Below are 27,983 nucleotides of genomic sequence, written 5' to 3'. Positions count from 1 at the left end.
GTATTTCATAATATATTTTTATTTCAATTATAATAATATCCACATTAAAATATTCTTAGACTTCTACTTCTGCTATCGGTACAAATTATGTCTAAAGAAGATGTGACGTGTATACCGGAAATCCAAGCGAATCCTTCTTTGCTTCCGAATATGGTCACCAGTTTACCATCGGGTTGGAATACTTGAATTCGCGCGTTCCCCGCGTCTCCTACTAGAATAAAACCCAAGCAATCGACTGCAACGACTTCCGCTGAACGAAATTCGCCTTTATTTCGACCAAAAGATCCGATTTCCTTCAACAATACACCGTCTCTGTTGAAGATTTTAACCCTGTTGTTCCCCACGTCGGCCACGATTAATTTTTCGCCGTGTATAGCGACGCTGGTGGGGATATGCAACTCACCCTTTCCTATGAGAATGAAAAAAACATTTTATCCTAACTATCTTATTGATAAACTATCTGGTTTAGAAACATAATAAAACTTGCTGATGAAGCGTTTTGGAAATCGATTATATTGCATATGAATACTTCCGGTTTTATCGATTATTGCGTTTGTCGACTTCCGGTTCGGTTAAAAAGCCGCACCGGAAGTTAATTAATCCAATTATTGGTGTATTGTGTAGATAAATGGATTCTGCGACATCCAAAACGCTAAACTAACATGTTTTATTATGATCCTAATCCGAGAAGATACGCAAGGGTAGTGGCTATAAATTAAGTACAGTAGAGCCTTTTATCCTTTTATCGAATTTCCCGTTAGCTGGAGTGTGAAAGCTGATTTTCGTCTAAGGGAAACCCTCATTCAGGTGTTTATTTATTATTTACGTCAACCATTCGTTAATTAAACGCAAACGGACGCGCAAAATGCAGTAATCGAAAGCGTCAAATTCTAATTTATATTTTCTCAAGTTTGCGCTTGAGTTGACGCTCTCGTTCGCGTTACGATCAGATTAGAGTTCACGTTGTAAACTATTTATAAAGTTTTTGACTTTCCTGGCCCTATTTCGACCAATCGGAAATGTCATTCCATATGGATTTGTTTGTTTCAAGTTAAGAGACTCATACAGCAGCGAGTTGGCTTCTAAAAGCTGTAAAGCTTCACCTTCAGATGGGCTCGAGGCCAGCTGCGATCAATCGAAGACGCGATCGAATCTTCAGCTGATCGTGAGTCGAGGAAACAACAGGGTATCAGTTTCAGGGAAAACTAGATGTCGAATTTCATTGACGCGGTTACTGGGGTTGTCATACGATCTCTCTCTCTCAGCTAGGTAGAAATCCACCTAAGGCTGTAATATTACTGAAGGAAGCGCCATCTATTATGGAATCAATGGACCAAGGTTTTCTAGAGGCTTTATGCTCTAACTGTCAAAAGAAAGTGTCTTTATGGGTTTTCAGATGATGTATGACGATTTCTTAAATCAGCAGATACTTTTGACATAATTAGTGATGACGATAAGAGTAATTACGTCATGAAAAGTAAGAGACGGATATAGAGGTTGGAATTGATGACAAACATGTGCTTCAACTAAGGAAACTGAAGAAAATTATGTGCAGAATATACGAAACAACAAAAACAAACGTTTTCATCCAAATTTTTAGGTTATGTTTGTGATATTACCGCGTGTTCAGTTTTTATAAAGTTTTAGCGATAAAAATATGAGTTTGACACACAAAAATTAGTTACCTATAGTCGAGAGTAGTTTCCCGCTTTCGGAATCGATAACGACGATTCGATTATTTCCCGTATCGCATACGAAAACTTCGTCGTTCTGTCCGATCGCTATGCCATCTGGACTTTTCAATTGCAAGTTATCGAATTTTCTCATATAATCGCCGGTATTCGAAAAAACGTGGACGCAATGTTTCCATTTATCAGTTACGAATATTTCGGAATATTTTTTCGAAAATGCCAAATTAATCGGACACAGCATCTCGGGATGATTTATCCTACCGAGAAGTTTGAATTTAGCGCGATCTAGTATCAAGATATTTTTTGTATCCGTTGCGGCGACGTAAATTTTGTTGTGATCCCATGGAGCTACGCCCACCCCGCCCGGTCTGGGACATTTTGACCATAATAACCTATAACGTTAAATAAAAATTAACACATCAGTGGATTTTCCCATTTGTAGGCGGCCAAGAGTCTGCAAATGGGAAATGCCCCCCTTGAAGTTACCAAACGCCGATCAGGCGCTTTGGTTTGAACCCTTCAATTTCATTAGACAAGTTGTGAGACATTCCCAAGTGTGTGCTCGCGATCGTGTGATTTCTAGGCACTCATAGTTGACGTGGTTTGCAGATTCATCTTCCTCCATGCATCAGCGGATCGTTCGTAATGTCCATGGTGTGGATATGGCGTCTTAGATGACCGTGTCCGCGGTTGTTCGGTGTGTCTTCGTTTTTCTCATGCCAGGTGTCTCTATCTCTCTCTGCGGAGCCCGTTTCGCAAACAGCACGTTAAATGACGCAATAGCAACATTTTTAACTACACCAAGGATGGGTGGCGAGTGAATCCGCTTCGTCCTTGCTCGAGTGATTGGACACCAAAACGACCTGGATCTTACCGCCAATACCAAGGATGGGTTCTAGGTTCGTCGTTCCCAGTCTGGAGAGTGAGTTGTCTTTGTTAAGTGAGTGATCGGGCACCCAAACGAGTTAGATCTTGCAGCCGTCACTCATTTTGCATGCATTCCATCACAGCGAATACCTCGGTTTGGAAGACGGTAGCGTGTAAATTGAAATAATTGGATATTCATCTATGGCCTCGTCGATTACGATTCTTTTTTTTATTAAACTTAGGTTTCAGCAGCCATTGGTATTTGGACTATTTTTTCGTTAAAATAAAAATCACTTTTAATTGAATATTCATAACATAATTAAGTAAATCATGAAAATACGCTAAATACCTCTGGCAGTTGAGGCCTAGTGTTAAAAAAAAGAAGAAGAGTTCGGAATCGATTATATATATGGAGATACTCATATGCATTGTTGTCAGATTGTTCTAGAAAAATTAACTGATAGGAAAAGTGTATTAAAAATATTTTTGATTTATTAGGATGCTGTTTTTTTGTTTTCGAAATATTTTTTTTAAGATGATAAATTGAAATTTGAGTAAAATCATTCGATTTAAATCATGTTTTTATTTTTATACACTTACCTTGGTACAAAAGACCTCGATTTATAATGTTTCACCATGGAAGCGACATTTTCGTAAGGATTTTCAACGTTTTCTCCTTTAGTTTGATCTTTTTCCGTTAAATCGAAGTAGATACCTTCTTTATCTTGATCGATTCTGATTCGTTCGGCGTCGTAAACGATTCGCGCTTCGCCGTAGTGATAAATTTCTTCGAAAAGTTTCGCAGTTTCTCGATGAATATTCATGTAGTTGCTTATCTTGAATTTGATCAGGTTAATGATTAGGATATCTAGTTCTAGGTAATGTCATCTATTATGCAAATGTCGATCGATTTTTTTTGCGAATTCGATTCGACTTAACTGGGCGTACCAGAAATTGGCAAATATTTATAAGATCATGATAATATGTTATTATTATTCACTCACAAAAAATTTGGTCTAGTTTAAAAGTAGATTTTAATATACAAGGTCTGATTGAAATTTGTAATTGTATATCGGAATATACAGGGTGTCACACGACGAGTTAAAACTATCCGTATATAGCGGATAGTATAGTCGATTGTAACTTTCGTTACTTCAAATACAACACCCTGTATATTAATACATTTTCGAAATCTACGTAAAATTTTAGTATACTTTTGTCTGAAAACTTTTTTCGAAAAATGTTTTCTATGTATGCTATATATATATACAGAAAACATTAAATATCTGGATAACGATAATGTTTAGGTATAGTATACATGAATTTGACTTATTTTTGACCCCTGAAAGCATTAAAATAGAAAAAACTGGGTGGTTCTATTTAAAAAAATAAAGAAATATGATATTTATGAAGTTAAACTTTGAACACTTTTTATACACACCCTGTATAAAATGAAAAGTTTTTTAACATATATTCAAATACATCTGATCTTACTAAAAGCAGCTGAATAAAAACCAATTTCATATCTTTAAGGGTATCCTCGTAAAAAAATAATTTATAAGGGTACACAACTGATCAAATTTTTTACAAAAAAATTAATAACTCAAAAAGTATGCATTTTTCGAAAAAAGTTTTTAGACAAAATTATACTAAAATTTTACGTAGATTTCAAACATGTATTAATATACAGGGCGTTCCATTTAAAATAACAAATTTACAGTCGACTTCCTGATTTTACCATATACACATAGTTTTAATTCGTCGCGGGACACACTGTATAATAATTAGTGTTGACTGTACCTTATTTTTGTTCTGTTTTTTATCGTTGATGATATCTTGAATTTTTCCTTTAACTGCTTCAACTCTGCATGTTATCATATCGTGTAAAACATTTCCTTGTTCTTTTATAGCTTTAACTTCCAGCAGAACGTTTTTTTCGGATTCCCGAATGTTCGCTATTTTCTGTTCGATACTTTCTTTTATTGTTTCTAAAAAACACATGATTTTTTCGAAAAAAAAAAAAATGGAAATTCGTAGATTAGAAAAACCTACCGACAAGTTGGTCGCATCGGTTTGAGAAATTTTGAGATTTATGACTCAATCTCAGTTTCGATTCTTCGATTTGTTGAGTGAGTTGAGATAGGTTGGAATCCAGTTCTGACAAATGATCTATCCAACATATCGAACAGAATATCTGAAATAGGTACATGAAACTAATTTGAGGTTACGAAATGATAGTGATTTTAAAAAAATTATTATTTTGTTATATTTTGAAATTGTAACTAATAGCAAATCAACAAATATTTTTGGCAACTACTGAATGATACTTTTTATGTCCTATCCACACTCTCTACAAAGTTACATGAGGAAACTCGGTGCGATAAGGTGAACGATGCCCTCGCCTACTTTCGCCTTCACTTGCCTCGTCTCCCCGTCGAACTACAAATGTCTAAAATGACATATGACGTTGAATTTTCAAATGTAATAATAAAAAAATTATCATTTTATCTCATTTTGGGACTACAAATGTCTTAAATGACATATGATGTTGAATTTTCAAATGTAATAATAAAAAATCATCATTTTATCTCATTTTGGGACAATAAATGTCTTAAATGATATATGACGTTGAATTTTCAAATGTAATAATAAAAAAATCATCATTTTATCTCATTTTGGGACTACAAATGTCTTAAATGACATATGACGATGAATTTTCAAATATAACGTAACTTCCTCTTATTTTGGTATAATAAATGTCTAAAATGACATATGACGTCGAATTTTCGAATGTAACACTAAAAAAATCGTCATTTTATTTTATTTTGGGATTACAAATGTCTAAATGATATATGGCGTTGAATTTTCAAATATAACACTAAAAAATCGTTATTTCATCTTATTTTGGGACTACAAATGTTTAAAATGACAATTAACACTAAAAAAACATCATTTTATCTAATTTTGGGACTAAAAATGTCTAATATGACTGTGACATATGACGTCTTCGGTAACTGACCTGTACGCAATGTTGACATACGTGTTCTTGATATTCCGAAATAGTTTGACATTTGACACATCTATAATCGATCGCTTTAACTTGTGGAGAAGTTACTACTTGTTCACCTTCTAGCAATTTAAGTAAAGTTTCCACGTGGAAATTCTTGGATAAATCGTCTAAAGATTCCAAACCTTTTTTTAAAGAAAATTCAGCTTTACATACAGGACAACTGTAAGTTTTGACAGCCGTGTTCACTGCTAGTTTAGTACCATATTTGAGGTAGAGAAGTTTAGCGGAAATGATCGTTTTCAAACATGCTAAACAGAAGGTGTGTTGACAGGGAAGCATACGCGGTTCGCACATCCTTTCCAAACATATTCCGCATTGAACTAGTTCTTCTAAAACCGCCAACGAAGTATCTCTAAACAAAATAAATGGAATTTATGTAGTTATTTGTTAAAGCTAATACGGTTTTATTTTAAAATACACTTGTTGCAGTAAGTCGCCCTTGTACATCAAAAACTGATGAAAATTTAGAAAAAATCGTTAATCCGGTTCGATCTGAACGTCGGTTAAGGATTCTTGCGATTATTGAATAAAACAGGAATTGTCAAAAAAATTGTGCGACATATTTTACAAGGAAACTTCAACATGCGAAAACTGTAGATACAAAATGCTAAAAATTTTCACATTTGAACAACGGAAACTCTTAAAACTATTTGTATTGGTACTTGTGAACAAATCAAACTTTCTACATTAATAGGAAAACGATTTGAATCTGTTGAAGCTGTGAGAGAAAAAGCTGCGCGCGTCTTCAAAAAACTGTCAGAAAAAGACTGTTTTGAACAATGGAAAAATCGCTTGTAGCGATGTAGGGATAGATGACAAACAAATTTCGTTATTCAATAGCCACAACTCGTAGTTTAGAAAGCTGTACGAGGATGATCCTCGCCCAACAAAAAAAAACCCAAAAATTTTGAGAAAAACTATATAACGTAATCTACTTTTAGCTCCATACACTTTTCCCAACGATGTTCAATAAGTTTGAAACCCTTTTTATGATAAGAATCGTCAAGATCCTCAAAATAGCCATTAACCATTAATTGTTGGAAAATTTTTGACCAACAAGCCATTTTTTTAAGACTGGACACAGAAAGTAATCCAAAGGGGTTAAATATGGCGAATAATGGTGCATGAGATAACAATTCAAACTTCAATTCATCAATTTTGGCCATTGCAATAACGAATGTGTCAGTTGATACGTCTTATTCAAATGCGGCTTGATTAATTAGCTCAAAAGTTGCAATAACTTCGCAAAGTTTTGCCTTTTTCAAGATAATCAATGATAATTATCCCACGCGCATCTGAAAAAACCTTTGATTTTCTTGGAAGGGGTTCTCCCTTTTCAGCATCATTGTGAGCAAACGCAGCACCCATCTTGCTCACAGCTTCAATAAGCGATATACTGAACTTTTCGGAATGCCTACTATGTCCGGTAGCTAGCGCACTTTCAATCGACGATCATCCGGTACCGCTTTGTGGATTTTCTTTAACATTATTTAGTCGTTACCCCATTTGGTCGACCACTGCGCTGCTGGTCTTCGGAGGTCGTCCAGTCTCGTCTAAACTTTGCTACCCAATATTTTACTGTTAATAAGAAGGTGCAGTCTCATCCAGAGTAGAATCTAGTTCAGTTTTTATATTGGTTGGGATAAAGCCTTTCAAATAAAAGTATTGTGATCACAAATTCACTGAAAACGTTTATTATTGATTGCTACTGCGTAATTTCAGGTCCGGGTACTTCTGGGACCGTCCTCGTATCTTGGTAAAAAATATACGTAAAAAGATAAAATTGATAGAAAATATTATTTAATTATTCAGCTATCGAAGTAGATACTTATAAAGCGTTGTGATTCACGATTAAAAAAATTTAAGTAAAATAATGGATTGAAAAAGTATTTGACTGTTAACATTCATGTTGAATACTCACTGAATTCCACCGTTTTTATATTCATTTCTCACGCTAACCAATCTAGTGAGCTTTTTACCTTTATTCACTTTTCCTTTATCCATTTTTCAAATAATTTGAATCGATTTTCACTTACGCTGTGATTCAATCTTTACAGTAGAAAAATAAGTGTAGATTTAATTTTATCTCGAAGATTTCGTTATCTGGATAAAGATAATCAAATCCATATTTGTAAATCTGAAGATCGATAAAAATGTTTTCAATTTCGCCACGAACTTGAAGTCCTTGAAGATTAGTTCTATTATCTACTACTATATTTTTCTTCTATTGTATATAAAGTTTTTTGTCGAAACAAAAATATTAATTAAAGTGGATTTATGTAGTACGGTTCATGAACTCTTGTCATCATGGTAAATAGAGTGCGTTCCCATAGAAAAAACGGACCTCAAAGTTAATTGGCGCAATCAATAGGATATCAAATCTATTCAGCAACAAAGACGCTTCCAAATGAGAAATTCATAGCGAATAGTTCTTCTCGACATCCCAATTACCATTAGAAGACATCAAGTTGAGTCAATTCCCAGGCATCCTGTACCAGGCGACAGAAAATTGCCACTTGCATTTGGAAAACTGGAATAACCTACAAATCCAGCTTCATGATAGCAGGAGCAATCGTAGTTTTTGCCTACAAGAAGTTCCACATCAGAAAGAAGACTGAATTCTTGTGCTTCCATCATTATCGATGATCAGGGTGAAGATTTTATTTTTGAAAATATATTTTCAAAAAACTTTATTATTACAAAAAACACAATTTACAATTTTTCAAGCGAAAGAACTTAATTAATTTCACGATTGAATAAACAAGAATCATTATTTTGATGTTTACAATATTCATATTTATACTAATAAAAAGCTGACAGCTGTTTACGTAATTTGATCTTTTACATTTCAGAATGTTCTGGATTTTTCTTCACAAAACTCCAGTTAGACCAGATCCGAAATGTTGTTTAATTATATTATTCGTGTTTATAATCTTCGAGTTATGTTTACACGCAATTTTCGGTTATGTTCGTACTTTCTTTTCAAAACAATTTCATATTCTTATTTTGACCCCGTATGTGACACACGAACGAACGCTAAGTATTGTCATTCAAAACAAATTAATTTTACTTCGGGAGTGGCTGATGCTCCTACTTAAGTAAAATACAGTAAATAATCATTAATAAAATAATAAGTAAATTTGGTGTAAATGATAAAACGTGTTGATGAAATTGCAGAATACGAGGTCTGGCTAATAAATAACGAGACTGCGCGCCTAGAGGGCGTCCTAAACACGTTGGGTATCTAGACATATTTTCTATGCACGTCCCAAAACACGTTTTTATTACTATTATAGTATTTGCGCAACGTATCAATCTTAAAGTTTTCGTTAAATTGAAAAAAACTTCGACTGATTGCTATAAATTGTTGCAAAAGTCCTATGGGGACAATTCTCTATCTCGTAAGCGTGTTTTTGAGTGTTGTAAGCGTTCTAGTGAGGGCCGAGAGAACGAATCAAAATTCAAGGCAATATTGACTGTTTTTTTCGACATTAACGTTATCGAGACGACTGAATGGGGTCCAGACTTACTATTTGTCAGTTTTGGCAACACTACGAGAACGAGTTGCACCAGGACAAGCAGTATTTGGTCAGTAAGCGCACTCCAGTGCTCGAACACCCGTCGTACTCACCAGATTTGGCACCGTGCGATTTTTTTTGTTTCTGAAGATAAAATCTGCTTTGAAAGAGATCCGATTTGAGTCGATGGAAGCGGTAAAGCAAAAAAAGGCAGAGCTCCTGAAGACCATCACCAAAGAAGACTTTCAGCACTGCTTTGATCAATGGAAAAAACGTATGAAAAGGTGTGTGGCGAGATACGGAGAGTATATTAAAGGAGAGCATTCGAATTTAGATTAATTTTTATAATAAAACCATTTTTTCCTAACCAGTCTCGTTATTTAATAGCCAGACCTCGTATCGTTGAATTACGTGGTTGGATCTGAGCCATATAATTACGAACTGAACCAGATTGAGCTGGTATGAGTACAGATAAAAGGAGAAGATTCAAAAGTTCTTTTGAGATGTTCAACATTTGTTTTTGGAGCCAATCATTCTGAATATTGGTTGCAACAGTCCTGCTTCTGATTCCAATTTGAATTTGTAAGCTAAGGTTAAAAAGAAAATGTTGTTTCATCAATACAATGCACCAGTTCATACATCCGTTATTGCAATTGCCAAAATTGATTAATTAAAGTTTGAATTGCTATCTTATCCGCCTTATTCTCCAGATTTAGTCTCCTCGGTGTTTCGGAGTTCAAAGTTTTTTCAATAATGAAGAGGTGATGTCGGTAGTAGAGAAAATTGATGATTCTTATTATAAAAACAAAATTTTTGTCTTTTGTTTATTGGACCAGGTACTTTTGAGATTATCTTCGTACTCCTCGTAGAAAACCAAATTAATTATTGAAACGATTGTTATTTAAAAGGTACTGTGTTCGTATGGTAATTTTTTAAACGAAATTTTATTTTTTTAACCGCGCCTAATTACCGAAAAAGTAATGGTCAGATCCGCATTTTTAAAAACGATGTAGAAGGCATAATAATGATTGTTAATTATTATGCAATTCCGTAAAATAAAACACAAGAGCTCGGGCCAAGTAGAACCAAGTCACCAGAACCGACTGCGACTCGGTCAGTGGGATTGAGAGTGAGAATAAGTCGAGACGCTCGTTTGTCACTTGAATCGAAAAAGTTGAACAGTCGAAGGACGAAATTCCCGTAAACGCAAACGTTTAAATAAATTTCGATTTATCACGTTTTTAATCAGTTATACATGATTTAAAATTACTACAGGATGTTTTATAAGTGTGTTACAATGTTTCATTCATTTAGTTTCATTTTGGAATAGATACGACTGTCAAAACAGAGTAAGTTGAATTCAATAATTTCTTTAGAATATAATTTTAATAAAATATATAAACGAAATAAAAATAATATACATTTCATTGGTATTCTTCAATGATTATTATTATATTGTGGGACCGTTGCAATCAAACACCAAAATGTACGCTTTTTAATATGTATTTTAAGTTTTCGAAAAAAACTACATATTCATCATCAGGGATTTAAATCATTATATTCATTATTAATTAATTAATTAGTTAATTAAACGAGAATTGTGGTAAAATATATATTTCATAAAAATTTTAAATCATTGACAATAAGACATAAATATGAAGTTTATTGATTTTGGTTGCTATTCAATTATTGTTAGGAATGATGTGGAATTTTTATAGGTTATGTCGTTACGAATTTAGCTGAGTATTTATAGGATTTGTTTTTCAAAATCCATAAGTTTATTTAAACCAACTTTTTTTATTAAGACAATGATCATTTCGAGCAATATATGGAGGAGTTTTTTGTAATTGTTTCATAAAAAACATGCTCGGCCAAGTGATTTTCCAAGAAAATTTCGAACAATTCTTATACATTTTTGGAAAATTCGATAGTTTTTTAAAATTCTTGAAGAAAATTTTAAAAAAACACGACAGAAATAATTCTTTATTCTGAAATTTAAGTAGTTTTCCAAATTCTATAAATTTCTATCAATCTTTGGAAAACTTATAAAAGTTCTGGTTTTTCTTGTAATTTTAGAAAATATTAAAAGTTAAGTAGGAAGTTTGGATTTTTCCTCCAAAATTAAAGTGATTTTCCAAGAAAATTCCGGAAATTTCGAACAATTCTTATACATTTCACGAAAATTTTCACTGTCACTTTTGTGAAAGGTTATCCGATTGGTGACTGACTTCTTAGACTGACTAATATATTTTTTATCATAATTTAACACTTCGGTGTTTGATTTGTCGCAATCCCAAAATTATACATATTCTCCTATAAACCTCGTTCTTAATATGCAGTAGTTAAAAAAATATGGGCATTTCTATTTATCAAAATCGAAGTTAAACACTCTGTATATGATCTGGTAAGGTCACTATCCTCATGTTTCGTTATGCGGATTCTCTCCATCTTTGTTAAAGATTTCCTTTAGATTTTTGGCTATTTTTGTAGCCTCTTTTCATATTAAATTTATCTATTGCAGTTATTTCTCGATAATTTTTCTCCAATTCAAGATCTTCGAGTTTTTCAAATAGGTTCCATGTGATTCCTAGCCCTTTATCCTCAGTATTGCTTATTATCTACACCACAAATCCCTGTCTTAGTCTTTTTTCGATTTTAATTCGCTGGTTTAATTGTTTTTCTGCTGTATATCCTGGTCTAGCAATTGTTATTCTAAGAATTCCCACGTCATTACTTCTATGTTTAGCGAGTCAAATGCTTTTGCAAATTCTATAAAGTTACCACTTCTGAATTAAGGTTAGGTTTTTGCACAGATTGTCATTCATACGCCCTGTATATTATCATTCATTCTAGAAAACATCTGAATAAATAAAAGTAAAATAAAAACAAAATTTGAAATCTTACTATTTAGTCTAGTTAAAAGAGCGTTTTCATAATAATTTTGAATTTTAATTTTTATTTCTATTAGTAAATAAAAAATAAGGACGACATAAAGTGAAAACCGATAATTAAATCAAATTAACCGCATTTTTACACCGACCAGGCGAAGATTGTAGATCATAAATAATATTCTAACGATGCAATGAATTCATAAATTTTAAAACAATGGGAAAGAATAATTACGAAAGATAAAAATACAGATAACGACAAATATATAAGCTGAAAATAGTCTTGTGACACTTTTTTATATAATAATAATAATGAGACATACTGTATAATACTAATATTTTGTGGCGTTTAATTTTTTTGACGTACAAACTTCTTCTCTTTACATATATACAATTCATTTATGCAAAAAATGACATTCTTCTCTTCGTAATATATTCCGATTCCGCTATAATATATGGTTGTTAAATGAACATACGCGTATACTTTGAAAGGCAGTCATGGAAACAAGAATTACAGAACAGGATTCCTTCATAACCTTGACCGATTATAACACAATTTTTATTAGTCATTACAGTCTACCTTTTTATTTCTTTTTCGGCTTAAAGTATTGAACAGGTGCTCGTAAATTTCAAGTTTTTTCCCTTAGGATAGTATTTTGACTTCTTTCATTATACCGAAATTCGTTGTTGCCTCATAGGCGTAGGTTTTAAGGGATAATAATAATTGAAATATAAATAAATAAACAAAACAATATAATTGATGAGTAATATTATATGTAGTATATATCTGTTACAGTAGTTATCGTTTTTTACGAGGTACGTAAATAAGTAACAAATTAAAAATTAAATTAGTAGTCTTCATAAAAAAATTCGTCAAAGTACCAGTGGCGGAGGTATCATAAAATAATATAATTTAATCAAATTATAAGATATTTAAACGAATAGGAAATATATTATGACTAAATAGCGTTTAAATGTGCGTTGTAACTAAAAGTTTTTGGGTTCGATATCAAGTAAAACAGTTTTTTAATTTGAAACTCGTACGGTTACGTCATATATACAACCTACGATGACCTCACAAGATGGTTGACATAGGGAATCATAGATATAAACGATTAGATAAATGACACAATGTCAGATGGTTAATGACAGATGGCACACTAGAGCATGCGATGAACAAGAACTTTTCCTAAACTATAACCCGTGTTCAGGTAGATCATCTGATTTCGGATTTTAACCCAGAGCGAGATTTAAATCACAGTTTCCGAACGTCGCGTTAAATTTTCGGTGGAAATTTAAAATATGATCTACTTTTTATTACTTTTTTCTGTTTTAATTATTCGATATTGTTTATTTATATTATTATTTTTATTATTATTATTATTATTATTATTATAATCTATATGTTTAATCATTGTTATTGAGCAGACGAGACAGATGAAGTACAATATTGCTGGTGACAGATGATTGGAAAATTATCGACTTCCAGTAATGTTACCACATACACTAATAAAAATGAGTTCATAATATAAAAAGTTCGAATTAGTTCAAGTAAAATAATTTTAATTTAACATAATAGTAGTTATGACATACCAGAGTAATTATTTCATACCAGAGATTCGAACAATTACTTGCTTTCCTGTCAAATAAAAATCAAAGAGAAAGCAAAAGTATTACAAAAGGGCGGAAAGAAAAACTACCCTCGTAAGCGTTTATTCTAGGATTTAAGCTCGTAAAGCACGGATGGTTTTCAAAGAAATTTGTAAATATTTATTTGAAATAATAAATGAATTTAAAAAAATGTTATTATATATATAAATTCGTCTTTTTGCGATAAACATTTCGTATGCTATCGATGTAGTGACATTGTTGAAATATCTATCGAAAGTTTGTGAATCGGAAATGAACCGATTACGCGTACTGATTATTAAAAGCTTTTGTTTATTTATACTTGGTACGAACGTGCCGCGAATATACAGGGTCGGGCAAAATACGCGGAACATCGAAAAATTTCCCACTGAGGGTCTGAGATATAAGGAACTAAAGAAAAATTATCAGATTGCTTCGTTATTGACGTCTGTCAAAGCATCTAGTCAATTTATCTTGAAAAAATCAGTGACTTCAATTAATTTTGAAATAGTTTATTGATTATTTTATCAAAAATTGACAGCACTTTTGTTAATAAGAAAAAGCTATTATTGTTTATTGTAAAATATTTAAGAATTACGAGGATTGTACGAAAAGTAGGGATTAGATGTTTTTACAAAAGAAGACATTATTCATTGTTCTATTTTTTAATTTTTGACCCAGTCTTCATTTTTTTGGCAGACGACTTTTGAAGACATTGTTCCAGCCTTTGTATTGTTAAGTTACAGAAGTTTTCCGCCAGTGCGGGAAATTTGGGAGTGTGAAGAAACAACAATTTTCCGGTAAAAGCTATTTTAATTGTGTCATTAGACGCTTTAGAAGTTCAACGAATGCTACTGACAATGAACCTCAAATCTTTGAACAGCTTTCCACCGGAAGTTACTTGCGTGGAGAAACGGAATTCTGCTCGAATTTAATAGTTAGTGGGAACCGTTTCTGACGACTGTAAAGAAAATACAGAGGGAACCTCTGCGCGGCATTGTTATCGATTTTAGCCTAGCACCTTCCTTCGAGGTTGTAGCTCAATTAAATCCAGTGAAAAAGAAAGTTTTTCTTCAAAAAGGACCCTGACCTGTCGAATATTTAGCTTAGTCTAAAGGTTTCTGCGTGTTTCGTTTCCGATTTTCTTCATTTTGCTTTTTTTTCTAGCGATATTGTGGAACTCAAAAGCAAACGAATAAATAATGAAGCATAAAAATAAAATAAAAATGGAAAATTACGATTTTCTAGTTGAATTTTTTAGATATTTTATATATTTTCATTAGAACGTGTTTTTTTTCTTATTTCGTCGTATTTCAATGTCAATTTGTTGTTGTGGAATGTTCATTATTTTCGTTAAGGAAACTATTCAAATGAACAGAAACAACGTAGCCATAAAATTTTTATTTCGTGTTGAAATTCTAACTGTGCCCATTTAATTTTCTAACCGGCAATAAAAGTTTGTAATTTGAGAAAACTATCTAGGTACCGGGTTTTTTGATATAAATTATAATGAAAAAAATACGCAAAAGTCGACTTGTATCAGAATTTTTGGTATATTCGTCCACTAACTTAAAAAGTAGCGTTTGAAGGACGATATCGCGTAAAAATGACACCAACTGAAGAAGATAGTGCTTATTCATCAAGACAATGCCGACATATCATATACAGGGTGTCCCACGACGAGTTAAAACAATCTGTATATGACAAAATCCAATTCTACCGGAAGTCGACTGTAACTCTGTTATTTTAAATGGAAATCCCTGTATATTAATACATTTTTGAAATTTACGTAAAATTTTAGTATACTTTTTTCTAAAAACTTTTTTCGAAAACTGCATACTTTTTGAGTTATTAATTTTTTTGTAAAAAATTTGACCCTTGTAGACCCATATAAATTATTTTTTTACGAGAATACCCTTAAAGACATGAAAATTGTTTCTATTCGGTTTCTTTAAGTAAGGTTAAACGTATTTGAATTTATGTTGAAAAATTTTTCATTTTATATAGGGTGTATCAACGGGTCAAAATAAAATTTAGATCACACCTGCATCTCTAAAAACTTACAGAAAACATTTAATATCTGGATAACGGTTAGGTTTAGGGATAGTATACACGAATTTACCTTATTTTTAGCCCTGAATGCAGTACAATAGAGAAAACCGGGTGGTTCTATTTAAAAATTTGATATTTATGAAGTAAAACTTTGAACACTTTTTATACACACCCTGTATAAAATGAAAAAAATTTAGACATAGATTCAAATACGTCTGACCTTGTTAAAAGCAACCGAACAAAAACTATTTTCATATCTTTGAGGGTATCCTCGTAAAAAAATAATTTATAAGGGTGTGCAAGGGTCAAAATTTTTACGAAAAAATTAATAACTCGAAATATATGCAATTATTATGATAATTATCTGGATTAGGTTACACCCCTTCGATTTCGTTAAAATTTTAGTATGTTAAAGAGAAAATTAAGCTGAAAAATTTGATATATACATGTAGGGCGCGGAAATCATCCCTTCACACAGTTTTTCAACTTTGAAGTTCCAGAAAAAGAAAAATAATTTATACATCATAGTTTAGCTTTGCATCTTCATTACCTAATGATGATATCATAAAATTTACAGAGAATTTAGTCTATCATTAGTAAATCTATCAATATTTGTTTTTTTTTATTCGTGTTTGGCCATGAAAAAGATAAAATTCTATGAATTTTTGTGTATCGTTGTTTATTAATTGATATTCTATCAATATTCTTAGTTAAAATTAAGGTTAGGTTAGGTTAGGTTAAGTTAGGTTAGGCATACGAAGCTAAACTATGATGTATAAATTATTTTTCTTTTTGTGGAACTTCAAAGTTGAGCTTGAACTAATTAAAGATAAAACTAATAAATTTACTGAATGTTCTAATAGTGTATTAATAGGACATCTTTGTGCTCACAGTCCTGTCGGGCTGGAGGACCGTCCTGCTACGCCACTGACTAGTGGATAAAAGTATTCGGCACACAAATTACTGTCTGTAGTATTTTTTTTAATACATAAAGTTTGTGTATAATTATTCAACCGGTCATAACATGGAAGATGTGTAATATTTTTGTGTCGTTACGTCAATAAGGATAACGCCACAGTCAATGTGGTACTGATACACTCGAAACGAGATCGTCTAAAAAATGAGGTAGATGCCGTTACAAAAAAATGTAATCGCGATAATATGTAGTTCGCGTTCTAAATTATTTATCGGCATATAAACAGGTCCATGCGAAACTTGAATTATTGTTAAAAAATACTAAAAAAAACATGCTTTTAATCATAATTAAACTATAAATTATAAAATTTTCGTATTTTATTCCACTACATATTTTGGTTTCTAAAATTATCGATCGTGGTGCAGTTCTGATGATGATCTTTCTAATCTTGTAAGAGAATGGTACCAGAACTACCTGGTTTGAACTTTAGATGGCGGTAGTTGCTTAAAAAATATCACTGTATTAGAAACTACACACTATGTACAACATGTGTTTGAAGTTTGAAGACACCACGTTGTTTAGTATTTATTTGGCAGCTATCAATAGTCAATTTATAAACATGGAAAAAATTGGTCATCGTTAAGTTATACAATACTTTAATTTGAAAAAATTTAACCTAAATAATATAAAAACTGAATTAGATTCTATTCTGGATGGGACTGTTTTAAAATATTTGGTATCGGAGACCTGCATCGTAGTGAGGTGACGACTCCAGAAATGTTAAAGGAAATCCACGAAATGATTTTGGGGAAACGTCAATTGAAAATACGCGAGCTAGCAGATATAGTAGGCATTTCAAAAAATGTGATACATCGCATTTTAACCGAAAATTTGAACATAAGAAAGCTGAGCGCAAGATGGGTGCTGCGTTTGCTTACAATGGAACAAAAACTGATTCGTGATGATGTTTCTATCGAATTTTTAATCGTGGGTACATCACTTCACACCTAAACAAAAAAACAATCAAAACAAAGAACTGAAAAAGGAGGATCGGGTCCAAAGGTCATTCCATCTGCAGGTAAGGCGTTGGTGTCGGTGTTTTGAGGTGCGCGTGGGATAATTTTCATTGATTATCAACGGTAAATAGTATGCATTACATCGTTTGTGTGAAGAAATCAAGGAAAAAAATGTTGTTTCATCAAGACAATGCACCAAGTCATAAATCCTTTATTGCGATGGTCAAAATTAATGAATTAAAGTTTGAATTGCTACCTCATGCACCCTATTCGTCAGATTCAGCACTCTCGATGTATTTCTAGACTTGGTACTTATAGGACCATCCTCGGAAAGTGACGATTTGGCATCAGCCATCATCATCAATCATCTGTCAAAATTTCAAATAAATCGATGCCGCATTAAAAAATTCGGAATAAAATGCTTGAATACCTGGCCTATTTTTTTTTATACATAAACTTTCCATCTAACCTACGTTTCATTCTAAATAATACCCCAGACATTTAGAACCCCATACGAGGTGATATTTAGCAATTTGGAGTGATAATTACCAAATTCGTAATTATTTAAAAAATAATTAGTTTAACTGTACTCGTTTGGAATGAATATTTTCCGGATCAAACGATTTTTTAGATTCATAATCGGGTTAAATAATTCAATAAATTATATGTTTCACTTACATACATATTGAATGCTTGGCACGTATTCTGAATCCGAACAAAAAAAATCTGACGTGAGTTGACACGAGTTTCTATATAATGAATCCGTAATTATTTGGGATTTGCCTTCTTCATCTCAACTACATAATATTGTAGTGTGATGATTAAATAACTGTTATGTTTATTAATACAAAAATAAATCAACAGTCGGAGATTATGATTAATCGATATCGTATGAGATACAAGTTTTTTATTCGTCGATGTTTAGTATTCAATTAGAAACGGAAAGAAATTTGTTCTGTACATATTTTTATTATTTCAGATAATAATGGCTGACTACAATTTGAAAACAATAAACATTTTAACTTTAATCTTGTTGGTAACGCCAATGTCATTAACCAAAGATGGATCGAAATCTAGACAGAAAAGAATATTATGGGTTACACAAGATGGACGTTTAGCACTACCACCCGGTACTACTTTGGTTATATCTCCTTCTCTGTCGCTACCGTTCGTGAGATATCCACCAGAAGGTTTTTTCTCTAATTTGACCATCAGTTTACCATTCACAAGTAAGGACAATAATGTTTTTTTATCGCCATCTATTGACGAAAGTTTGTAGCTCTTTTCGATTCAAATTCAAACCATAGACAAAATATCATACGAGAAATTATTCTCGTAAGATTAGGAATGTTCATTTTTTTTACAAAATTTCATATTTCTAATTAATTTTTTTAAATTTTGTTTTTAAATAGTTTCTGATAGAAAAATATTAGAAATTCTTCCAATAAGACACTTACAACTTCAACTTGACCATCATAAATTTATAGTTTGGAATAAAATATGTATTTTCATTTTTTTATAAAAAAATAATAACAAAATCGTATATAAAAGAATGAAAAATAATAAGAATAAATACGTCAATTAACTATTTTATTTTGATTATCGTGATTCTACTAAATTACCTAAATTTGTTAAGTTCTTAGATTATAATGATTGTTTTTAGTATGTTTTTCATATTTTTAAACATTTTTTTTATAATACGAGGGTGTCCACTTAAGATTTAATTTGGAAAACCAAAGTCGAAGCGAGTTGATAGACACACTGCCGTTGATTTAAGGTCGATTCATAAATTTGACTTTCCGTTTGCCGTTTGAGGTTACAAAATTAAAAACATTGAAATGCATAAGATTATTCATACCTAATTGTTGTCGCTGTTTGCCGCTGATGACTTTCAACTTAAACAAAAAAGAGCCAACCACATAAATTTGCGTTTGTCACGTGGATCTCGTTTAATGCTCCCAATAAAAAATCCTTCGTTATTTGTTATAATATCACCCAACAAACGGAAAGTCAAACTTTTGAATCAACATCGAAAGTCATAGAAAATCATCATACGAAAATGTCCGTGATTTATTTCCATTTTTGACCAAGATGAATGTTTCAAGTATATGTAAACAACTCAAATACCACTCGTATGACAAGACGTTTTGATTACGCTCACTATTAAAAATAACAAACTTTGATGAAAATGTTTGATTTGACATATAATCAAACACTCATCGATAAATACGGTGGTATAGAAAACGAACTTACCTTCTTTTATACAAAAAAAAACACAAGTCACTAACTACAACAAAAAGTACAAATCCAATAAAATAGAAAACAATGCAACTGAAACTGTTCAATAAATAAAAATAATAATAAATAAAAAACATAACCTCAAAATAAGAAACTTTTCTTGTATATTTCAACGCTTCTTGTTAGTTTATTCGAATTGTGAGATTAATGACTTTTCTTATATAAAACAGTGTTGTCATATCGCCATTTTATCAATTGTTATAATTAAATCAAAAAGTAAGGAGTGAATTTGCAGAAAATTATGGGTTTAAACAATATAATACAAATTATGGAAATAATTAGTGACAATAATTTGAAAACAACTCAATTCCTATATGTATATTATACAAGTGCCTTTCGGAGATTAAGATTTTAGGTCAGGTAGATCATCTATCAGCTGATCATAGATCTTAACCCAGAACGAGATTTAGATCACAGTTTAAGGACGTCGTGATCATTTTACGAGGGAAATTTCAAATTTGAAACATTACTTTTTTTTGCGTTGATTCTTCTATGATATTTATTTAGTTTTATAATAGATTCTATATGTTTTATAGTTGTTATTGAGCAGTTCTACGACGATTTACCAGCTCTTACATATTTTGCACTGAACTTTAGTACTATTTGTACGCTGGAATGCCGAAAGGGATAAAAACCGCAAACCTCAGTAACCTACCAATCGTGCTACTCACGAGAATTAATAATAGACAGTCATTCATTAGGAATAAATATTTTTAAAGCTCAAAAATCCATAGAGAAATTAAACAATCCGTCTTCGTCGCAGTTTCCAAACATTCATATCATGATCGGGTTAACGAAAAGTCCTAGGCTCATTCGTTTTCACAGATCTTGGCAACACTGCCGATGTATGAATCTAATGATCAATTATAAAATCATTTATCTATGAATTTTATACTTTGTATGGCAATAAACACGTACAAATAGATATAATATAATATTTTAGTGAATTTAATTCAACTTTTATAGTTTTGACTAAATTTAGAAATAATTATTGGTTATTTTAAATAGAACATCTATTGGGGATTTACTTAAGTTTAGTAAGGAATCTGTATGATTTGTATTGTGATAATGCAGGATTCTCATTTATCGATATTCGTAAAAAGACAGAGACGGCTTTTGAATTTTTTGATTTACCTAATTTAAAAAACTTGGGAGTTTATTAATTTTTTTAATGATTATATATTGAGGAAAATTTTTGTTTTAGTTGATTTTAATAAACTGGGATTAACAGATAACGAGAATCCTTATGGAGTTCTTCCACCGTTGTTAGCTAGGTCAATGGGTCGAGCTGCTGGTACTATCCTAGCTGATTACATTGGTGGAATGTTGCGCAGGCGTGGAAAAAGGTGAAAATAATTTGAAGGATTTAGCGGATTATAACGTTGTTGTATTATTCCTAGATCCACTGAAAAGGACGCTAAACCAATGCCTCACGCTTTCCATGGAGGAGAGAGGGCGCTGTTATATGTGATGTTGGAAGATTTATTAGATCAGTTCGGAATGGACGGAAGGGCATGTCTTTTAAGGGCTATTTGCGAAGTTCACGCCCATCCAATGACAAATTTTGGACTCGTCGGCGAAATGTTGAAGCTCTTCTTCAGCGCAAGCAAATCACCTTACGCCAATATGCTTACCGAGTACGTAGAAGCGGAATATGCTGGTACCGGTCAATATGGCGGACCAGCAGAATGTTGGCCGTACATGAAAGATTGTCCTAAATCTCTATTTTTACCCAAACATAACTTATATAAGTAAGTACGAATGTTTTTGTAATTTTTGAAAGTATTGAAAGTGGTTTTTAGCGATGAGGATAACGAAATTCCTCACGAGGATCCCGATGACCTGTTAAAGCCGTCAAAAGTTACCTACAATCCTTCTGTACGTAATATGTAGTACACCTGTCAACGGAAGTGATAAAAACAGTGATTAAAACTAAGTCAAAACAAAAAAAACTGAAAGTAATTAAACGAAATAAGGACGAAAGGATAATAAAAAAAATGCTCAAGTGTAAATAATATTTATTTAAATTTTTCTAAGGCCAATTGCGTATTGCTTTTTATTGTGTTATACAAGCTCATTTGCATAATATTAAATTTTGCATTAAGAAACATCCTGTATATATATTATTAAATCGATTTATTAGATCTAACTATTCGTATAATTGTTTCGACTGAATACATTCTGTATATATTTATTTTCACTTCATTTCGAACACAAAAATTCTTAAAACGTGGCAACGTTGTAATTGTCTACTTATGGATTGTGATAAGTATTTGCAGGAATTGAAAAAAAATAAATAAATAAAATAGAAAATATAATATCTGCAACTGTAGCATTAATCATTAGATAATTAATTGTTTCGTTTTGATTACAATTGTCATGATTTGATGATAAACCATACGAGGAATCTAATGATATCCGATGTTGCCAGAGCTAATTTTATTTCAAAGATTATAGGAAATGAAAATGTCAACTATTTTTGTAATGTTATTTTGAATCGTAAAAAAAGTTATAATGATATACAATGTTGCCGAAGTTATTGGAAAGTTTCAAATATAATAAAAAAAAGAAAAGTTGATAATATTCGACGTTGCCAACACTCACACTACTTCCTCAATACCAACTGAAGGAAGAATATACAATATTTAATGATGCCAAGTTTTACTATATTTCGGAGTTTATTGGAAATAAAAGTTTCAAATAAAATAAACAATAAATCGAATGGAAAATTTAATAATATTCGACGTTGCCAAGGTTTACTGTGTTTCGGAGATTATTTGAAATAAATAATCGAAATGTCATAATTGATGAATTGATAGAAGAATTAAACATTATTCGACGTTGCCAAATTTAAATCTAAATCGGAAATTATTGGAAAATAACCATTTCAAATATTTGAACGACAAAATGAAGGAAGAATTTACAGTTTTCGACGTTGTCAAATTTCATTTTATGTCTGGTATTATTGGAAATTTCAAATAAAATAAACAATTAACCGAATAGAAAATTGATTATTCGACGTTGCCAAATTTAAATATATATCGGAGATTAATGGAAAATAACATTTCAAATATTTGAACGGCAAACTGAAGGAAGAATTTACAGTTTTCGACGTTGCCAAATTCTATTGTATTTCGGATATTATTGTAAAATAAGAATAGCAAATATTTGAACGACCAATTAAAAGAGAGAATTTACAATATTCGACGTTGCCATGGTTAACAGTGTTTAGGAGATTATCGGAAATTGAAGTTTCGAATGGAATAGACAATAAATTAAACTGACGTTGACAAAGGTCACTGTGTTTCGGAGATTATTGGAAACGAATTATTGAAATGTTATGAACGATATACCAATCGGAAATAGATTCGCCAAAATTAAATTTATTTCAGGGATTATTGGAAACTAATATTTAAAAAATTAAAAACGACGAACCAAACAGAGAATTGAATAATATTCGACGTTGCCAAATTTACTGAAGGGAGATTTTACTATTTTCGACGTTACCAAGTTTCATTATATTTCGGAGTTTATTGGAAATATATATTTAAGAAATTTGCGTAATATTAATTTTCATAAGAATATTTATATTTTATTTCAAAAATTTGGACATAAAATCGTTGGTATCAAACATATTTTAAAACAAACGTCTATTTGGTCCGATTTCGTAGTTTTTTTCCCAATTTTTTCAACAATAATTCATAACAATTTTCCTACTAACGATACCTAACCTCAAAACCGTATTATAACGTAAAATAATTATCTTTCAAAATAAAATCGAATACGAGTACTTTTATTCATCGATATTATCAAGTTATAGAAAAAAAAAGTACACAAATATATACAGAGCGTAGTACAATATTTGTACAGAAATTAAAATATGTATAATTTATTTTTTTATTTGTATAAGAACTAAAATATCACCCTGTATAAACTCGAGAGGATTCGTTTTATAAATATTTTCATAAATCTTCTCAAGTTTGATGAGATTTCAAATTGAAATTGTAATATCACCATCACTAAATTAATTTTAGGTACTCCTTGTAAATATATATATATATAGATACATATACGAAAATAAATGAATATAAATAATAAATTAACGTATTTCTTTATCGTAATCATATATAAAATGAGTATATAGATTAAAATACTTCACAGATTTGCTAAAAATTAAGCGTATCGTGTTTTATTCTAAATACAAAATTCACCTTGTAAAATCTAAAATTCACAATTATATAGAACTACACAACTGGATTAATATATTTATACCGTTTAATTAAATACGACTCTGAAAATATTCCATTATAATGTTGTTATCATTTAGGCCCAAGCCGGACCTGTCCATTTTGCACATCTACAGGGGAATATGATAAATAGTGACTCATTACTAACATTGTTGTTATTGAGATTGAAATTCGTCTGAAGTCGATTTTAGAAAACTATTACGCTGTTTAGAAAAAACTAGTAAATTGACAACATTGTATCTTGACCTATTATAACAACAAATTGTTGAAATTCCTATCAACTAGATGAAGTAATTTAAGTTTCGATAACTAGGGAAGAATCTAATAAAAATATAATTTTAAATTCATCCAGTGGTGTAGCTACGATACAATTCACATTCTAAAAAAAGCTTTATAAAATCCTATTCCGATATAATATCAAAAAAAATACGAAATTAAAATATCAAAAAATTATATAAAATTAGTTTGCACTTAAATATTTTAAACAAATTTATTATCAATATGCAACTACAGAATATTTAATACCCTTGGATAAAACAGATAGTGTTGCCGGAATTGACGAATTTTCTTCTACATAAAGGATTTGAAATTGAAATTTATTGAAGATTTGAAAAGTGAAAAAAAATTTGGCAACACTGGTCACAGATGATTAAATTCGTCACGGCCATGTTATACGATCTTCAGAATAGTTTATTATGAAATTCTATATATTCGTTTTCTTTACTTTTTAGAAATAATTAATTTCAAAATATATAAAAAATAATGTTGTGTCATAATCAAAAAATAAAAACATTGAAATAGTTGACATAACCTAAATTATTGAAATTTGTTTTGTCCATAAATTATAATGAAACATCAAAACCAAATCGAATCAAAATACATAAACCAAATTCCAAAGGAATCAGATGCTCAGTTTCGACCAAAGGGAATCTCATATATGAAGAAAAGGGCTGAATGACCTCGATATTGATGTGACACCTCCAATCACAAATCGCCCCCCAATATCAATCAAACATCAGAACCAAGTCAAAATACATAAACCAAATTCCAAAGGAATCAGTTGCTCGAATTCGGTTTTGACCAAAGGAAATCTCATATATGATAAAAGGGCTGAATGACCTCGATATTACTGCACCCTCACTAGGGGAAGGTGCAGGATATCAACATGTTTATGAAAGTTAATTTCCTTCATTCACAACTGGGTTTCTACCCTAAAAACCTTGTACATATCAGGGATTAACTTGGAGATGGTTTCCAACAGGATCTGATATTTTTTTAGCAAAATTACCAAGGATACCAAAAATATATAAATATAAGTATTCATTTTTTTAAAACTGATTACACCTCAATTGTTAAAATAAAAACATTATTGTGAAGATACCAAAATCTGTGATACATAAATAATAATAAATATTTCAGTTCATTTTAAGGCACCTGAATAAAATCCAAAAACTACATTATAAATGTAAATAAAATAAATAAATAATTATATCAAACCTTTTGTACATGTGCTACATTTAGTAATTGTCTTAGTATCCCCTAATCTAATAGTATCTTCATCATCGTCTTGCATCAACATTCCGTTATCATGTCTTCTCTAAAATTAAGTGATAAAACTGAGTTTGTAAATTAATTATAACAACCTACTACAGGAAAGAAATTTAAAAAATAGGATATTAAATAAGTTGCATAAATTACTGGCTAATGGTGTAGCCAAAAGAAAAGCTTTCAAAGAGAAGAAAATCCAGTTCTTCAGCTTTGAAAATTGAAGTGATTAGAAAGTTTTTGGGTTGCAGTAAACGTGTTATAACCAATGGTTCCCAAAATTCAAACCTAGTTATTGGCGGAAATTACGAACTGGGAACATCTGTTAATTTTCTTTCAAACTTCAATAGAAATGAACAAAGTCAGGATACGGAATAATTTTGTTGTTTTATTAACAATAGAAAGAGTTATTTAAAATTCTCAAAATCACTTATCAAAAGTATAAACTGTTTATAGGAATTTTTTGGAAATTTTCAATAATGCACTTTTTGAGAAAATCAAAATTTTGATTTTACAAAAATACTTTTAACAACAAAGTATGTTGTAGTACAGAGTGTTTCTAAATTTATAAGACAAAATTCAAGAGGTGTTTGTTCATATGAAATTAAGATAGGCCTTTCCTCGGCCCACCTCTTTCCAAGATATCACCCTTAAAAGGAGGTGACTAAAATTGAGTTTTTTTCTAAAATTTCAGTAATGTCATAAACTTGAAATTCTGTAATTTTTGTGCACAGTAATATTGAAAATTACCCGTGGTTAGTCCTTTGCGTGGTTAGTCCTTTGCAAGTGCATGAAAATTCACCACCTTTTAAGGGTGATATCTCGAAAAGGGGTGGACTAATGAAATTTTGTTATACAAAAGACACTTTAATTTCATATGAGCAATAACCTTCTGAATTTTGTTGTTAGAAACACCTTTTATTTGAAAAAAAAATTTAATCTCTACATGTACAACCTTTATACTAAAATTTCATCAAATTCTGAGGGTGTTACTTGTGTGTTTATATGTGATTTCCATTTCAAAATGTCGAGAGAAACTCACAGGATGGCTTACAACAAAATTTCCACTAAATACCTACCATTGAGCTTATGTGGCAAAGCAACCGTCATGATTAGTAGATTTTTTGAGAACAAAGTCGACATTTATGATGGATTTATATTAAATACAACACCATATTCGCCAAAATTACACGGAGTGAATAAAACCCTACCACAACATATAAATTGGTAAATTTAAATAAAGAATATCAAAACAAGAGTCAAACTTATTTACTATAGAGTATATTAAGCAAATATCAAGATAAATTGATTGTTCATAGCTCTAAATCCGGATTGGAAGAAAATACCATGAATTTGGTACAAAAATTGTCCTGTAAATGGACATTTACATCTAGGATATCAAAAGTTGATAAAGATAAGGTTGATAATAGAAGATAAAGTAGTAGAAGATGAAAATACATGTACGTACCTTCAATTCTGTGGCAAGATACATGAAAGCTTCTTCAATATTAGAATTAGATTTGGCACTGGCTTCTAATACAAATAATACATCAGGCATATACTGGCAGATACCTTCGGCTTCCTCAAACTCGACTTCTCTCAAAGTTTCTAAATCTGCTTTGTTTCCAACGACTGCTAAAAGTACTGAATTACCAGAATACCTTTTCACTTCTTCCACCCATTTGTTTACAGATAAAAAAGAGGATCTTTTTGTAATATCATAAACAATAATAACTCCGTTAGCTGAACGGTAATAACTTTGAGTTATAGTTCTGAATCGTTCTTGTCCAGCTGTATCCCAAATTTGAAGCTGTAATAAAGTTTGTTATCTCTATTTTAATATACAAATAGATTTGAGTTTACCTTCACTTTTTTGTTATCTACTACTACCGTTTTCATAGAAAAGTCTACGCCTATGGTATTTCCGTGTCTTTCTATAAACGTTCCATTTTTAAAACGTTGAACCACACAGGTTTTTCCCGTCCCACATTCACCTACTATAACAATTTTGAATAGAAAATCGAATGCTTCTTCATTTGGTATTGACATTAATGTTGTAGGATTTCTGGTAGTCATTTTCGATGCTCGTTAAGGAGAAATCATTTCAAGAATTTGTGATAAATAAGCTAAAAATAACAATTCACATTTTTATTCTATTTAATTATAGGAATTTGGCAATTTTGACACACCACATATTTGTATTGCCAAGTTAACAGTAAACAGATTAGTCAGCATTAAACAAAAAT

General features: G+C 31.2%; 3 protein-coding genes across 5 annotated transcripts; 1 reads left to right on the top strand and 2 right to left on the bottom strand.

Annotated features, from left to right (window-relative positions):
* Positions 1 to 3: 3 nt before the first annotated feature.
* Positions 4 to 20,083, bottom strand: LOC130901510 (RING finger protein nhl-1-like). Of its 2 annotated transcripts, none has more exons than XM_057812953.1 (7): positions 19,901 to 20,083; positions 5,578 to 5,980; positions 4,611 to 4,752; positions 4,359 to 4,546; positions 3,159 to 3,394; positions 1,686 to 2,083; positions 4 to 409 (listed from the first exon to the last, which is right to left on the bottom strand). In XM_057812953.1, the coding sequence occupies exons 1-7, from the start codon at positions 20,020 to 20,022 to the stop codon at positions 45 to 47; spliced, it is 1,854 nt and encodes a 617-aa protein (XP_057668936.1). In that variant the 5' UTR covers positions 20,023 to 20,083; the 3' UTR covers positions 4 to 44. The 2 variants fall into 2 exon arrangements, with proteins under 2 accessions (XP_057668936.1, XP_057668937.1); XM_057812954.1 differs by lacking the exon at positions 19,901 to 20,083 and adding an exon at positions 7,550 to 7,795.
* Positions 10,320 to 24,021, top strand: LOC130901511 (uncharacterized). Of its 2 annotated transcripts, none has more exons than XM_057812956.1 (5): positions 10,320 to 10,495; positions 18,627 to 18,876; positions 21,150 to 21,291; positions 21,346 to 21,696; positions 21,748 to 24,021. In XM_057812956.1, the coding sequence occupies exons 2-5, from the start codon at positions 18,633 to 18,635 to the stop codon at positions 21,836 to 21,838; spliced, it is 828 nt and encodes a 275-aa protein (XP_057668939.1). In that variant the 5' UTR covers positions 10,320 to 10,495; positions 18,627 to 18,632; the 3' UTR covers positions 21,839 to 24,021. The 2 variants fall into 2 exon arrangements, with proteins under 2 accessions (XP_057668939.1, XP_057668940.1); XM_057812957.1 differs by lacking the exon at positions 10,320 to 10,495 and adding an exon at positions 18,388 to 18,536 and having other exon boundaries at positions 21,748 to 22,034.
* On the bottom strand, positions 21,947 to 27,958 carry LOC130901512 (ras-related protein Rab-43). The gene is made up of 3 exons (XM_057812958.1): positions 27,601 to 27,958; positions 27,206 to 27,547; positions 21,947 to 25,789 (listed from the first exon to the last, which is right to left on the bottom strand). Exons 1-3 carry the CDS (start codon positions 27,811 to 27,813, stop codon positions 25,679 to 25,681), a joined length of 666 nt encoding a protein of 221 aa, XP_057668941.1. The 5' UTR covers positions 27,814 to 27,958; the 3' UTR covers positions 21,947 to 25,678.
* Positions 27,959 to 27,983: the final 25 nt, after the last annotated feature.

The sequence above is a fragment of the Diorhabda carinulata genome, chromosome X (genome assembly GCF_026250575.1).
Source record: "Diorhabda carinulata isolate Delta chromosome X, icDioCari1.1, whole genome shotgun sequence".
In the NCBI taxonomy this organism is placed as follows: Eukaryota; Metazoa; Arthropoda; class Insecta; order Coleoptera; family Chrysomelidae; genus Diorhabda; species Diorhabda carinulata.
Note: the sequence above shows the minus strand (reverse complement) of the source record. Positions and strands in the feature narration are given on the sequence as shown.